The sequence below is a fragment of the Rhinopithecus bieti genome, unplaced genomic scaffold (assembly GCF_001698545.2).
Source record: "Rhinopithecus bieti isolate Rb0 unplaced genomic scaffold, ASM169854v2 scaffold_36448, whole genome shotgun sequence".
In the NCBI taxonomy this organism is placed as follows: domain Eukaryota; kingdom Metazoa; phylum Chordata; class Mammalia; order Primates; family Cercopithecidae; genus Rhinopithecus; species Rhinopithecus bieti.
Genome location: NW_016815304.1, coordinates 82,446 through 98,883, shown reverse-complemented (window position 1 = coordinate 98,883; position 16,438 = coordinate 82,446). Strand labels below are relative to the sequence as shown.

Here is a 16,438-nt window from a genome sequence, read left to right as displayed (position 1 = left end):
TTGTACCAGGCCTTCCAATGGGGGTAAAGGAGACTGAGTTGTACCAGGCCTTCCAATGGGGGTAAAGGAGACTGAGTTGTACCAGGCCTTCCAATGGGGGTGAAGGAGACTGAGTTGTACCAGGCCTTCCAATGGGGGTAAAGGAGAATGAGTTCCTGTCCTCCGAGACTCTTGACCTAGCCAAGGAGATGGGCGCCAGCTCTGCTGTCCTGTGACACCTGCTGTATTGGCAGCATGAGTGACCCGGCTTCATGATGCAGTGGAGGGCACTGGCTCAGGGTCACATAGACCTGGGTTCAGGTCTTGCGTCTACTCCTTTATTGGTGTGGGTCCTGGGATGGGTTACTTTATCCTTCTGAGTCTTGGTTTTCATAGCTGTAAAATGGAAAACAGAGTACCTAGCATGAACGGTTGGTGGGAGAATCAGATGGAATAATGGTCTGTAAAGCATCTAGAACAGCCTGAGACATGATACAATCTCATCATGAGAAGTTCCCTTCAGTGTTCTTCTGAATGAAGCTCTGGGTCCTGTCTTTACTCACCTCCTGTTTCAACTTTCAGTTCCCACAAAGGTAGGACAGCTCTCCATCAGCACACGGTCTGGTGAGGAAAGACAAATCTGAAATTCAAAGCCATCAACACCATCTGTTGGTCTGAGATAAAAGCAACACTACTGTTTGTTCTCCACCAAATCCAAATTCCCTTGTTCTCAAGTTCATAGACGAACTGTTTCTTTCTCCTCTCCTAGAAAAATGAACTGGGTGAAGATATTACTCACTTTCAGCTGGGAGATACTGACTAAACTTTCACTAGGGGCTAAAATAAAATAAAAGCATCCTCAAGCAATTGGATTCCAGCAATCACACTCATGGCCTGCCATCAGAGAGGGCAAGATACTCTTAAACAGTGAGCTCGCCTTCCCAGGTTGAGGCTGGGCCCTGACTTCAGATGCATTTGCTTATCAGTGTGTACATGCTCTTAGTAGGAGCTGGGGATTGTTTGGAGGACTTTACAAATACTAATTCATTTAGTCTTCATAATAATTCTATGAATATTTTCTACTGTTAGCATCACAGATATGAGGAAACTGAGCCAAATATGAGGAAACAGAGAGACTAAGAAATTTGCTTACCTTTTGACAGGTAATAAAAGCAGAAGTTGAGATTTGAACCCAGTCATTCAGGTTCCCACATCTGTGCTTTCAACCACATGCTTAGCTGGCTTCTCTTCCAAGCCTGTCCTGATCAATTAGTCCTGTTGAATGATTTTCCATAACATCCCTGGTCATACTGAGATGCAGAAACATTTTCAAACTTAACTGCTGAGAGGCTTGATTTTGTAAGTGTGGGAGGCTGAATGGAGGAGTTGAGATTCTTCTCCAGAGGCCACTTTTCTGGAGAAGTCCATTGCATTCCCATCCAACGTCATCTCCAATTGCACAGGTCTTGCTTCTCCATTTTCTCAGGGTCTGGTGCAGTGGTACTGGGCCCCTGCCATGACATTCTTGTGGGTGAGCCTGCACCGCCCCCTCAGTCTGGGATCTCTTCCTTCATGGCATTTGCAGAGCTGTCTATGCCCTGTCTGCCATGTGTGCATCCTCTCCTCCTCCTGTCAAAATGAGTAATGGGGTGAAATACCGCAGAGCCATGCAGAGATGAAGTCTGTCTTGAGATGTGAGATTCCTGTGTGAAGAGGCACCCAGAAATTTACCCTTGTTAAGCCAGGCTTGGTTGGGTGCCCATCACCAGAAGTGCCAATGATGTGCACTTCCATGCCCTGGGGAAATACTGGCTAGACACAGGAAAACTGGATAAAGACCTGTAAAGAAGATGATCTGTGAGCAGAGTGGTGTTCAGTGCATGCCCATGCACTCTGTCAGTCACTGTAGATCTACAGATAGAGAAGTTCATCTATAGATACAGATGCTCATGCTTTCATTTGCCATTTACAACCACCCTTAAAAGCTGACATGTTCCCCATTTGTCATTTGGGTAAACTGAGGGGCATTCACTCATTCCAGATATGATAAAGGGACAGCAAGGAGGCCGGTAGAGTTGGAGCAGAGTTGTGTGTATGTGTGTGTGTGTGTGTGTGTGTTGGGGTTAGTTAGGTATGAGGTTCTAGAGGTGAAAGGAGACTGGATTTCAACAAGTCTTATAGGCCAGTATAGGGACTTTTTGTTTGAGAAGAGACTCTGTGGAGTTGCACAGGCCCAGAAATAGGAGGACAAATTAGGAGAACATGGTAGTGATCCAGGCAAATGTGAATGCCAGCAGTAATAGTGAGATTAGGAGAAACAGTCAGGTTATAGGTTAATTTTGAAAATAGAACCAGTAGGATTTGCTGATGGAGCTGACATATAAAGTGCCTTCCCCAGGGCCACCCAGCTAATATTGGTAGACACAAGATGTCTGACTACTGGGTGCCCTCCCTTGCTCTATACCATGCTAGAGACAGAAACACTGGGAAAGCCATGTCCCCAGGAAGCTCTGAAGGTTCAGGGACACAGTGCTCGAACATGTGAAATGGAAGACCATGTTTAATCATGGAAGTATTAGCTTTATGTGTATTAGAAGTATTAGATCATTAGACAAGGTTTCGTAGTTTTCTATTTTATGCCCTACTCATAGCATAAAATAGGTGATGCAATTAAAATAAATCCTAGTCTTCCTTGGTTGTACTGAACCCATGTGGAGCACAGAAAAAGAGACCAGAAGACCCAAGTTGTGTTGAATATGTAGCTGATGCCCTGTACTACGTGAGCACCTTCCTTCAACTACAGAGACTCTTATTCATTTGTTCATTTCTTCATGCATTCAGTACCTTTTTATTGAGTGCCACTGTGTACCATGTGTTCTAGCCACTGGGGTTACAGAGATGAAGAAAGAAAGTGCCTGTTTAAAAGGATGGGCAAGAAAGACAAAAAGGTGAACAAAAGACATGCATAAGATAATTTCATATACTGATGCTGTGCTATGAAGAAAGTCAATAAATGATTGGGCACAGTGGCTCATGCCTGTAATCCTAGCACTGTGGGAGGCCAAGGCAGGCAAATCACCTGAGGTCAGGAGTTCGAGACCAGCCTGGCCAACATGGTGAAACCCCATCTCTACTAAAAATACAAAAATTAGTTGGGCATGGTGGTGCACACCTGTAGTCCCAGCTACTTGGGAGGCTGAAGCAGGAGAATTGCTTGAACCTGGGAGGTTGAGTTTGCAGTGAGCTGAGATCGCCCCACTGCACTCCAACCTGGATAACAGAATGAGATTCCATCTCAAAAAAAGAAAAGAAAGGAAAAAAAAAAAAAAGAAAAAAGAAAAAAGTCCATAACTCACATCTTGGGATGTGAGAACAGATGGTTACAATCCAAGAGTAGGTGTTTATCAGGGAATGTTTCACTGCTGTGATGGCTGTGAATTTACTTGCTTAATTCATTATTGCAAATATTTAGAACAGTGCCTGGCAAATAATAAATACTATACAAATGTTATATATATATCATCATTCTCATAATAGTCCTCATGACAATTCATTTAATTAAATTCTTGTGGATCAATTTATACTATCCTCTTCACAAATAGGCACTACTATTGGTCCCATTTTACAAATGAGGAAGCTGTAGAAAGGTTAAATAACTTACCTAAAGTCACACAGCTAAAAAGTGATTCATTGGTTTAGATGTAGGTTGGCAAGAGACAGCCTCCACTGGGCCCACATTTTTGACGAGTGCTGTAGCAAAATGACTGGGGTTAAGGGAGCTGATACAGTTAAGGGATAAGGGTTAAGGAAACCAACAAGAAATGCAGGATCAGCCACAGGAGGAAGCTACCACCGGGCCTGGATGGGCAGGGGAACAGGAGGAGATGGTGAGTTCTAGAGTCACAAAGGAGGATATACTTCCAAAGAACTGGGGCACATGGAGAAACAAAGCCACTCAGGAGCCACAGGGAAGCCAGGAGGGGTGGGAGGAATACATGCCCCACCTCTCTCTTTTCCTGCTCATTGGTCTCCATTCCAATGGACTTCCCATGGGCCAAGCTCAAGTAGAAGCCAAAGGACCGAGGAGCCAAGATGAAGAAGTCCTAAAAGGTCAGATCCTGGGAGCAGGGAGCCACAGGGAAGGGGCAAAACATGAATATTAGAGCAGATGAAGACTAACCTTGCAGAGACGGAACAAGGAAATACTCATTCTTTCATTCACTCAATGGATACTCATGTTCTGTGCCTTCTATTCTGTTCATACTTTTGTGTATCTCTTGCCCACTGTTGTGTTCCTAACACCCGGCATGTTGCCTGCTGGGCGCACAGGATGTTTGATGAATATTCTGGAGGGATGACAAAATGAGTACATGGATGAGAACATACTCACTTATTCGTTATTAAAAAGCAATCAGACACAATCAGGCGTGGTGGCTGATGCCAGTTAATCCCAGCACTTTAGGAGGCCAAGGCAGGCAAATCATTTGAGGTCAGGAGTTTGAGACCAGCCTGGCCAAAATGGTGAAACCCTCTCTCTACTAAAATCACAAAAATTAGCTGAGCGTGGTGGTGCATACCTGTAATCTCAGCTACTCGGGAGGTTGAAACAGGAGAATTGCTTGAATCTGGGAGGCAGAGGTTGCAGTGAGCTGAGATCACACCACTGCACTCCAGCCTGGGCAACAGAGTAAGACTCCATCTTAAAAAAACAAAACAAAACAAAAACCAACATCAAAAAAAAAAAAAACCCCAATCAGAAGTGAAACAGTAAAACCTTCTCCAGAATTTGCCCATTGCAAAATGCCTGTGCATTTTGCAAAGGCTACCCCAATGACCCAGACAGATCAGACTCCTACCATCAAGAAACATTATTTTACAGGAGCTCCAGCTTTATCTTCAAATGAGAGGCAGTGTAGTTTAACAGATCAGGCCAGAAGATGTGTTTGGTTTAACCAGCCCAGGGTTTTAAGACACTGAAACTAGTTAGGATTTCTGGCTGGTCTTACAACTCAAGCCCCTCTGTGCACCAATTGTCTTGGAGTCTCACCAAAGCTCTCTTACCCACATAGCCCTTCCAGACAGTTGAGGCTGTGACCCCTGCATTAAAGTATGAGTGCAATTATTCCATTTAATACCAGGTTTAGAATAGCCTGCAAGGTAGACATCATTAACACCATTGTGTAAGGAGGAACCCGAGGCTCAGAGGTGTGAAGGAGTTGGTCCAAGGTCAGATGGCAGGTGACCAGCTGGTAAGTCACAGCCAGGATCTGATTCAGGATTGCCAGATCTGACTCTGAACTCCCTTTTCCCATTCTCTTCTTTTCCCTTGGCCCCAAGAAGCTCAAGGAGTCTCTGGTCCTTTCCTCCGCAGGTCTCCATCCGGCTGGATGGTGAAAACAAGGCAGTCGAGTACAACGCTGTGGGTGCCATGAAAGATGCTGTCAGGGTGGTCTTCCGAGGTTCCCGGGTCAATGACCTCTTTGACCGGGACTGGCACAAGATCGCCCTGAGCATCCAGGCCCAGAACGTCTCCCTGTACATCGACTGTGCACTGGTGCAGACACTACCCATCGAGGAGCGGGAGAACATTGACATCCAGGGCAAGACTGTGATTGGCAAGCGCCTCTATGACAGTGTGCCCATCGATGTGAGTACCGGGGGCATTCCGCAGCTCAGGTTCCAGGCCACTGGGGAGAAGCCTTGGGAGCTAAGTGCCCACAGTGTTCTCTACACCTACATGAACTGTGTAACAAATCATCACCTTGGACCGTCTTAGAAGGAAAGACTGACTCAGAAAGCTGCCATATTGGAACCCAATTCACCATCGCCCATGTATTCACTCATTCAGTTACTCAGCCATTCCATCAATCATTCATCACATATACACTGAGCACCTACGATGTGCCAGGCACTGTGCTCAGCACTGGGGACACCAGTATCCACAAAAGAGAACAAGACTGACATGGCTCTGGCTGCATAAATAATTTTAGAGAAAGGTAGCTCCTAGGTCTGCAAAGATCACACACATACATACATATATGTGCATATGTATATGAATATATATATGCAGGGAGGTGGCTAGATATATAATGGTTTCTGAATAATTTAAATACAGATTTTTTCTTTCTTCCTTGATTGTAAAAAAAATTGGAAAATATGTGGAAAATAAACAACAATCATCCTCATTGCACCAACTAGGGATAACAACTGGTAATAACTGAACATTTATCCTTCCATCCTGAATGAATGTTCTTTCCTCCTTTTATTTTTTCTCTTCCCTCCTTACTTCATTTCTCTTCTGTTTTTTCATTCCTTTAATTTTTCTTTCTTCCCTCAAGAAATACCCACATCTGTAGTCACAGAGATGCATACACCAGAAGTATGTACGTAATACAATACACACAGACACCTTGCACAGTGATCTACATGTTCTGTCTTCAAGCTGAAGTCAACCTTAGCTCCCATGCCCAAGAGCATCCCCCACTGCCTGCGAAATAACAGGAAACATGATGTGGGGAAAGGTCTTTCCAAAACCATTTTATGTGTCCACGTATACATAAGCATAAGCAAATATAGTACCATTAGGCATAGGTTAGATTCTTGGAAGTTTATGTTAATAATGGACTACATCTGGCTTTTTTTGTTTTCTTTACTGAAAATCATGTGTCTAAGCTTTTATTTTTTTTTAGCTAATGCATAATACTTTGTTGTATATTCATTCATAAATCATTCATTTTCCTGTTAGTGGTGTTTAGATAGTTTCTAATGTATCACTATCGTAATTAGCAAGCCTTGGACTTTGAAAAGGGGGGTACATCTCCATGCACTTGACTTATGAGGAAAATGTAGCAACACCTGCCCTGTAAGCTTGAGATATAGATGAATTGAGAGCATTTCTTGGAGGTATGTACCCTCAAGTTTAATGACTGGGCTCTGGGGTACACAAGTTTGAACTTTCCCATGTATTTCAAATTGCTCTAAAAAGTGACTTTCATATGTGTGTATGTATGTTGTGTGTGTATAACATATAAACATTAAACATTATGTATATAAATGTATACATACATTATAGATATAAATTATATTAATGTTTCTTTATATCTATATAATTATATATAATATACCATTATATATAATTATATGTAATATATAAATATATATAACATTATATATAGATCTATATATAGATCTCTATATATTATATCTATATAAGGGTACATCATATATAAATGATATGTGTATCATGTTTTGTTGTTGTTTTGCCAGTCTGCTGGGCATACAGGGTTATATTATGGTTTTCTTTTTTCTTTTTGTTGTTTTTTTTTTTTTTTGAGATGGAGTCTCGCTCTGTCCCTCAGGCTGGAATGCAGTGGCGCGATCTTGGCTCACTGCAACCTTTGCCTCCCAGGTTCAAGCGATTCTCCTCCCTCAGCCCCTTGAGTAGCTGGGATTACAAGGCGCACACCACCAAGCCCGGCTAATTTTTGTATTTTTAGTAGAGACAGGGTTTCACCATGTTGGTCAGGCTGGTCTCGAACTCCGGACCTTGTGATCCACCCGCCTCAGCCCCACAAAGTGCTGGGATTACAGGCATGAGCCACCGTACCCGGCCTTACATTGTGGTTTTCATCTGCATTTACCTGATTACCGTTGAGACTGGAAATCCTTCCCTATGTTTTCTGATGGTTCCCACGTCCCCCTTTGGTGATGCTAGGCCATCTCCTTTGCCTGTTTTACTACTATGCTAGTTTTCTTTACTGAATGATTTCTAGATAATCTTTTCATATTTTGTATACTCATTGCTTATTTGTTATACATGTTGCAAAATTGTTTCCTGGTATGTGAAACATAAACCATAAGAAAAAATGAGTAAGTTGGGATACATAAAATTTTAGGAAGTGGCAGTCCGGCAAAAGGCATCGTAAACAAGTTTATAGACTTTGTTATAACTTGTTTTGTTAACAGAACGATCAGTCATCAACAACCCTGTGCATACCGATTTTTAAAAATTAAGCTGAGAGTGAGCTGGTCAGAGGTAGTGGGGAGAGGAGAGATTGGGGCTTGCAGATGTGGGAAGGACAGACACATGCAAACTGCAGCTCACATGCCAGCCACTGCCAGCCAGCTGCAACACCATCGCCCATGTCACACACTGTTCATGTTTTCCAGGCTTTGTTTATCTGTTAGTTTGTTTAATCTCTGAAATGGGAATCACACCCTGTTTGTTTTTATGTGCAGTTGCTGAGGGATGAAATAATAGATGTGGAACCAAATTAAGCAAAAAATAGTAAAATCAAAGTAAAGCTATAAAAATCATTATTCAGTCTGCTACTAATTCTAGCTACTTGTGCAGAGACTCTGTGCCAGGCATTGCACTCAAGTGCCCCTTTACCCCATTTCTGACCAAAATCTTTACAACTTTAGAAAGTAGATAGAGTGGATATCCTCATTTCACAGATGGAGACTCTCCTGGAGATTTTGAGTACTCTTCTGAGATCACAGAGCCAACAAATGGCAGTTAGGGTTTCCACTCACACAGCCTGTCTTCCAGGTCCATTTGCAAACCTCTCCCTGCCTAAGATAACAGATATCAAAGGGCTGGACAAGATGGAGCTATGGGGTATTCATGACACAATAAGGATCACTATTATCTCCCTCAGAGTGTGCATCACGGTCACAAACACAACCCTTCTTAATCCTAAATTCAGGCCAGGTGGGTGGATGCTCCTCACATTTTATAGGTGGGGAGATTCCACCTCAAAAGTATCAGGTGACTTGCTTAAGTTCCCTGCCTTGGGCAGCCAGGCTAGGACTCTGGCTCTGTGAACTCCATGGTTCTACTGTCAGTCCTGAATAACAGTCCCTGAAACAGATACCCTCTGAGCTGTAAGGAACCCAGAGAGCATCTTATCCAGCCCCTCAATTCCTCAACAGACAAGGATACGGAGGCTCAGAGGGAATAACGAACATGTCCAAAGATACAGAGCAAGATTAGATCCTTCTAACTCCAGTTCCAAACATCCAACAATGAGATTTCCACTATATTTCTATTTGAGGTAGTGGGAGACTATATTTTAGTTAAAAGTCTCCTAAAAACAAGAGCCAACTTTAGCACATAGCCCCACATCCCTAAAACTGCCTGTCCTAGCCTTTGAGTTAAACAAAATTGTTTTGGAGTCCAAGCTCCCCTATAGCCTCTCTGATGCTGTTTCCTCAGCTGTAACATGAGAAAAATGAGCTCTCCCTCCACAGGGTTGTTGTGTGATTAAATGCTGTATCATATATGAAGTGCTTATAAAACTTCCTGGAGTACTGCCAGCTTTCAATAAATGCTAGTCATCGTGAACATCATCACCACCATTTTCATCACATTGTCATGGTGGTGGTGTCAGGTTTTGAAAACAGGAAGAGGATTAGCTTCCTGGTACTCTCCAAGGTACCGATTTGTATTATATGGTCTACCCCAAAGCAGGGGATTGGAAATCAGACCTGAGTTTCCTTCTGGACACATCCCCACCACATACAACAACCTAGTATAGCAGAAGTGGTTGGTTCCCCACCTACATTCCCCTGAGTCCTCATCATTTCAGTGCATAACAGCTCTGCTGCCAACTGCCTGCACCTGTCTTGCCTGAGTGCTTTCCTTCTCTGCCAGAGACAGTGCTATCCATTATCAAGCAGGCATCAACACCCCTGGGAGCAGCCCTCCACCAAGGACTGGTGGCAATTGGAGTATCAATACCCCAGCTCCCTCACCTCTTGGCACCCTAACTGTGAGTCACATATTCTTGATGGGCTCCAGAGTTCCCCAACATATGTAAACTGCAGATGCTCACAGTGGTAACTCCCTTGATAACAGCCCTTTACTGGCTAACTTCCTTTCCCTAACTCACTTTCCAGCTCTGCTACCAGTGCTCCCAAATTAAATAAAGATGCTACTTCTTGAATAGACGTTTCTAGGTCTACTAAACTAGACTGAAACACTCAGGCCAGTGGCCTCAGCTCTCTGCACCTTCACTTTTTCATCTATAGACAAGAGACAGTGGACTCACATCTGTCAGAGCTACTGTAAGAACTGAGTGAGATCACTAGTATGTAAACACAGCACATAACAGTGCTTGGCACATGGGGAGTTCTCTGTTGGGTTAGAGGCAATAGAGAATAACGAAGAGTGTCCATGGAGGTATTACACCCATTGACTGTTCCATGCTGCATTTTTATATTAAAACCAAGTATCAGGAAAATATACATGAGAATCAATACATCTCTATCTCTTAGTAAATCTTCCAGAATCATCATCTGTGGTACTTGTAGCCACATGGTTTGGGGCATCCTACACATCCGGCACTGAAGCTTCATCTGTGGCTGACACTGTGCTCTCATGGACTCTGTTTCCCTTGGTCCCCACCACAGCTCTGTGAGTCCATCTCACAGAAAGGAAAACTGAGGTTCAGTTTTCCTGACTTGACCAGCTGATATGAGAAAAGTAGAGCGAGACTCAGACTGGGTCGTGCTGAATGCAGCCTTCCAGCTGTCTCTGCTCCCTAATAGGTTTCCACACTGCAGCCAGCAAAGGTTCTCTAAGCTGCTGATGGGTAGGACATGGAAGGAAGCTGGGATCCAGGGAGCCAAGCAGACCCATGCAGCAGTTCAACCCCTAATTGCCCAGGGCAGAAACCTGAGCAGGACTTCCAGACAGGAGTGGGGGAGCACAGTGATGTCAGGAGGTAAAATCCCAGGGTGTGGAGCAGGGAGGAAAGGGAGAGAAGGATTGAGTGGCTGGGGCGATGCTGGGATTTCAGGCAATCGGAAAGGGGCCCCTCTTGGCTCAGAGGACCTCTCACCCCACCTGGACAGAATGCCTCTGTCCCAGATCCCAAGCCAGCATGCTCTGTCCCTGGCCTGCCTCCTGCCTCCTCCTTCTCCTTCCCTGTCCCTGCAGCCTTGCCAGGCAAGTCCAGCTGCTGCGAGTATGTTTGATAATGAAGAAAGCAGGGCTGTCTTTGAAAGTAGGCTTTGTTCACAACCACAGTTTTTCATTCTGTCATTTTCTCCTGTTTCTGGGCTGGTGTCTCTACAGGAAATAAAACAGACGGATGAATGGTATTGTTATTGTTTCTGCTGAACAAAGTCAGTGGGGTCAGTGGCTACACTTCGAGGGCACTTCAGTGTGCAGAGGGACTCCTGAGGCAAACATGGGCCTGAGAAGGCACCAGGGGAGGGGCAAGTCCAGGGCACTTCACATCAGTGTTCAATGCAATAAGTGTTCCCCCCTCCACTGACTGAGCTCAAGCTCCATTTGATAAATGCTCATGCATTCATCCACTCATCCACCCAGCCATCGATTCTATGGCACTTTTATGAGTCATGGACTGCTCTAGCGAAGGACAGGAGACAGGAGAGCCTTGCCCTCATGGTCTATGTTCTATTAGGGATGTTTAAAAAAGTGAGCTAAGAAACAGACACCATCATCCATTGTGGGAAGTGCTGTTAGGACCACGTTCAGAATGTGCTAGAGTGACAGGGAGGACCTGGGTGTGGACAGGTGGCTGAGGAACCAGTGCAGGAGGGGTGGCAGGAGGAAACCAGTATAGCTGAAGGAAAGGGAGCAATGAGCATGGCAGAATAGGGGTGAGCTTGAACCGTGTCCTGCAGGGCCTGGGGAGAGCAAGAGATTGTCCACAGCTCTGATACATTAGCAAGAGTTCAGCTTCGTGCTTGAGAAGGCAGCACTGCCTGGGATTTTTTCCTTGCTCTCAGAAGTCCTGGAGCCTGGAAGGAAGATGGCTATACAGATGTCTAATTATCCTGCGCTCTGCTGTGTCTGATGTTAGCTGTCTGTGCAATGTATTAGTCTGTTCTTATGCTGCTAAGAAAGACATACCCAAGACTGGGTAATTTATAAAGGCAAGAGGTTTAATGGACTCAGTTCCACATGGCTGGGGAGGCTTCACAATCATGGTGGAAGGTGAATGAGGAGCAAAGTCACGTCTTACATGGCAGCAGGCAAGAGAGCATGTGCAAGGGAGTTCCCATTTATAAAACCATCAGCTCTCATGACACTTATTCACTACCATGAGAACAACATGGGGGAAACTGCTCCCAAGATTCAATTATCTCCACCTGGCCCCACCCTTGACACATGGGGATTATTACAATTCAAGGTGAGATTTGGGTGGGGACACAGCCAAACCATATCATGCAAGATGCACATATGGCAGAGAAGAGGGCCTGATGGATTCTTGGCTATAGAGGGAGGTGTATCAGTTACACCTGTGGCTGTGTAACAAGTTATCCCATTCCCCCAGCAAAAGCAGATTAAAACAACACACATGTACTGTCTTATAGATTCTGTGGATCGGGAATCTGAGAGTGGCTTAGCTGAGTGGTTCACTCAGGGTCTTTCACTGTGCTGCCCTCAAGCTGCTGTCATCTCAAAGCTCAAATAAGGCTGAAAAGCCACCTCCAAGCTCACTAGGGGGCTGTTGGAAGCTTCTTATGAGCTGTTGAATGGAGGACCTCAGTTCCTTGCTAGTTAATGTTTGCAGCCACCCTAATTCCTTTCCACCTGTGCCTGTCCACTGAGTAGCTCACAACATGCTAGCTTCTGTGCCCCATGGTGAGTGATGAGAGAGAGAGGGACAGACAAAGAGAAGAACACACTCAAGACATCAGCCAATCTTCTTATGACCTGATCTCAGAAGTGACATGCCATCACTTCACACCAGGGGAGGGGAATTAAGTTCCCAATCTGTGGACGTATTTGAAAAAACAGCCGCAAAAGGGGATGCCTGGGTATGGATCTGGGTGGTGACTGGGAGATTTCTCATTGCTCAAGGGCTTTCCTAGAATGGGCACCACGTGCCAAGATATGAATGTGCAGGTGTGGTTTATCGTGCGGTTAGATGCTACAGAGTTCAAGTGCAGAGTGAAGAGAGGGACACCTGGGGAGCCAGGCAGAGCCAGGCCCTGGGAGGTGGGGTGTCCTAGAAAGGACCTGGGCTTTGTCTGTAGACTCTGTGTGTGTGAATGTGTTCAAGCATGTGGATGTTTTAGCACCACAGTCCCTTTAAATTTTAGTTTTTTTATGTGTTATATCTTTAAGTTTAAGGGGCTGTCATATCAAACGTAGTGATAGAAGTAAGTTTTTATTTTAAAAGTTCACCAAAACAACTGTGGAAATGACTGGAGACGTTGAAAATAGGGATATGTGGAACTTAGAGGCCTTTGCAATGGCATCATTAAGGGTCTTGTTCAATGCAGTGCTGGTGACATGGAGAAAGGATGATGGTGTGCCCCTGTGTGCAGAGCGGAGGGCAGAGGCCATAGCACCTTCAGTGTAGAAAGAAACACTGGACTTTAACATGTGTCCTGAAGCCCCTTGCAAGGGGGGTGCTCTCCCTTATAGAAGGAAGGGGTTGTATTAGTTTGTTCTCACACTGCTAATAAAGACATACCCACGACTGGGTAATTTATAAAGGAAAGAGATTTAATTGACTCACAGTTCCACATGGCTGGGGAAGCCTCACAATCATGGCAGAAGAGCAAGGGACATCTTACTTGGTGGCAGTCAGGAGAGAATGAGAGCCAAGCGAAAGGGGGAGCCCCTTATTAAACCATCAGATCTCGCGACACTTATTCACTACCATGAGAACAGTATGGGGGAAACCCTCTCCACGATTCAATGATCTCCCACCGGGTCCCTCCTGAAACACATGGGAATTATGGGAGCTACAATTCAAGATGAGATTTGGGTGGGGACACAGCCAAGCTAGATCAGGGGTGTGAGCAGATGATGCTTAGCTCCTTGTGAAAATCCAGGGTGGAGCCCAGGGTAGGAGTGGCCCAGTGGTGGGCTCAGGAAGACCACGAAAAGGAAGTGGAACCAGATACCAGGGCAGAGCCTGTCTGTAACCGTGGAGGTTTCTGGGTTCCAAAGTCCCTGAAACTTATCCTCTCTCCTTGTTGCCTTTCCAGTTTGACCTACAGCGGATTGTGATCTATTGTGACTCGAGACATGCAGAACTGGAGACTTGCTGTGATATCCCCTCGGGTCCGGTGAGCAGACTCTCACACAGAGAGGATGGGAGGAAATGGGTGTGTGGCCTCCAAAGGGAAGGGGAGTCCAGAGCTTAGGGATGGGTGGTCAGGGGTCAGGGACACATCCACCATCAGAATATGACCTGAGAGGGAGCTTATGGTGTGGGTTGGGGGAGCCAAGCCATGCAGGTTCCTCTGGGGCTACTGTCGTTTGTGCCTTAGTCAGTGTAACCCCAGTGCTGCTAGCTGAGTCATGAAGCCTTGCTCTAGGGCATGTGGAAGGCAGGGGCTGAGAGGTGTTTCTAGGGAGGGGATGACTGTTCTAGGGAGAGGCTGCAGTGCCCTGGGCTGGTCTGCAAGATGGGAAGGTCAGGACATGGATGGCCCAAGAAACCAGGGTTTGCCCCTTCAACCCCTCTGTGTGGGCTCTGCTCTATTCTCGGACCTCATTCCCTGCCCCATTTTAGGCCTCTCCCTTTCCAACCCTCTTTGCCAAGTCCTGGTCACAAGGCTTGCTTGAAAGATGGGAATAATAATGGAGGCTACTTCCCGGGCTGCAGGGTGAGATCCATGCAATGCCTGGTTAACCTCATCCCCAGGACCCAGTTCCAACTCAGCCAGCACACGCGGCTCAGGGTTCCTGTGGTGTGCATGTAGACAGCAGGTGCTGGGAATGTGGAGCCAGATGGACCTGATTGTGGAGTCAGAGGGTGAGGGAAGAAGAATGGGAAGAAGAAGGAAAAGGAGGAGGTGAGAATAAGGACAGCAAGAAATATTGAGCACTTGTGAGGTGCGAGACTGTGGGCAGTTCCCCCAGGTTGCTGAACCAGCCAGTGAAATGGCTGAGCCTGGGCTGGCCAGGCCTTCTGCCCCAAGGTTTTGGGAGAGACATCCTTAGCGTTTTCTCAACCTTTGCCTGCCTGGTTCCGAGGAAGCACCCAACACTGTACTTCTGCCAGGGAGTGCCTGCTGAGTGAAGAGCTAGGTTCTGACCTCCTGGGCTTTCCTTCCAGTGCCAGGTGACTGTGGTGACAGAGCCTCCACCTCCACCCCCACCCCAGCGGCCTCCCACCCCAGGCAGTGAACAGATTGGGTTTTTGAAGACCATCAACTGCTCCTGCCCAGCTGGAGAAAAGGTATTGTCTGCAGTCCACCCTCAGCCCCAGCAGAACCCTGGGTGGTGCAGTGGGAGTTTCCCATCATGCACGTGACCTGCCAGGGCAGGGGGGCACCGGGAGGCCCATGGCTGTCAGCTCTCAGCACCCTGTGCTGTGCCTTGGATCTCTTGCTTCTTGATTTTTGTGCACACTGGAAGGGGAGATCTGCACACCAGGCCCTGATGAACGCTTTCTAGAAGTAGAATGTACATTCCCCAGGCTTCCCAGGTTACTGCTCTATGATCTCCACTTAGGGGTGACTGAATCAAATGAGACGCTGTTTGAGAACAAGACTCAGAAGAAGGCAGTGAGTGAGAATTTCTGTGTGCTTTGCAAGAGCACATCCTCATTCCTCTCTTCCCAATGTTTTCTTTGATTAGCCATTCACTATCATTCATACATATATATACATATATATGTGTGTGTATATGTGTGTATGTATGTGTGTGTATGTATGTGTGTGTGTATGTATATGTATATATATGTGTGTGTATATATATATAGTTTTATCTATGTGTTTCTATTTTTAAAAAGTGGTGCATTTCTGTGAACACCACCACGACCGTCCTTGAATGGACTGAGACTAGAATAAATATCTCATGGTGTGCCCAGGGCTGTGATTTGTTTTGTTTTTCTGGAGATGGTCACCCTTGATAAGGGGAAAAAAAGTTCTTCTGCATTTGAGGAGAAGGAACAGAAAGATTTACAAAAGGCAGATGCCGAGTAGCACTGTGCTAGGGAAAGCCTCTGCGAAGTTCTGCCGAGCCAGTGGCCCCTGGGCCCTTCATCTCCCGTACTGGGCTGTACTGTCCCTCTCTATCTGTTCCTCTCAGCTCAGTCCCTGCATGTGGGAGGTGCTTGGTGACTCTGCTGGGGACAATGGACGCGTAGACAAAAAGACGAGATGATGGTGGGAGTTAACTGGAGTGGGCCTGCTCTGGGTATTGCAGCAGCAGTCTTCTCTTCAGAAGCCTATCCTGGTAGACCAACTCGCTTCCTTCCCCTCTATCCTCATCTCCGTTCTCCTTCACACTCTGCCTTCCTTCTTTTTGCGCTACCCAGAAAACCAAACCCTGGGGTACAGGGAGACCTCAGGGAGTTCTCAGTGAAGTCGGGCATCAAACTCTGGCCTCCCTTGCTGGAGGCCCAAGCTGGAAGCCTGCTGTGAGCTGAGACTCTTTCTGGTTAGAGGGTGACCTTAAGAGCCCCTCAGCCCGGGACCAGGGTAAGGGATGGGAGGGGGCGGAGGCAGGAGCCAGGGC

The 16,438-nt window shown here is 46.0% G+C and overlaps 1 protein-coding gene across 1 annotated transcript in view; it reads left to right on the top strand.

Annotated features, from left to right (window-relative positions):
- LOC108515904 (collagen alpha-1(XXII) chain) overlaps positions 1 to 16,438 on the top strand; it is a 184,218-nt gene that overhangs the window by 86,368 nt on the left and 81,412 nt on the right. The window contains exons 7-9 of the mRNA XM_017853085.1: positions 5,351 to 5,626; positions 13,957 to 14,037; positions 15,033 to 15,155. Of these exons, the coding sequence (XP_017708574.1) occupies positions 5,351 to 5,626; positions 13,957 to 14,037; positions 15,033 to 15,155 (480 nt within the window). The remainder of the gene's footprint in view (positions 1 to 5,350; positions 5,627 to 13,956; positions 14,038 to 15,032; positions 15,156 to 16,438) is intronic.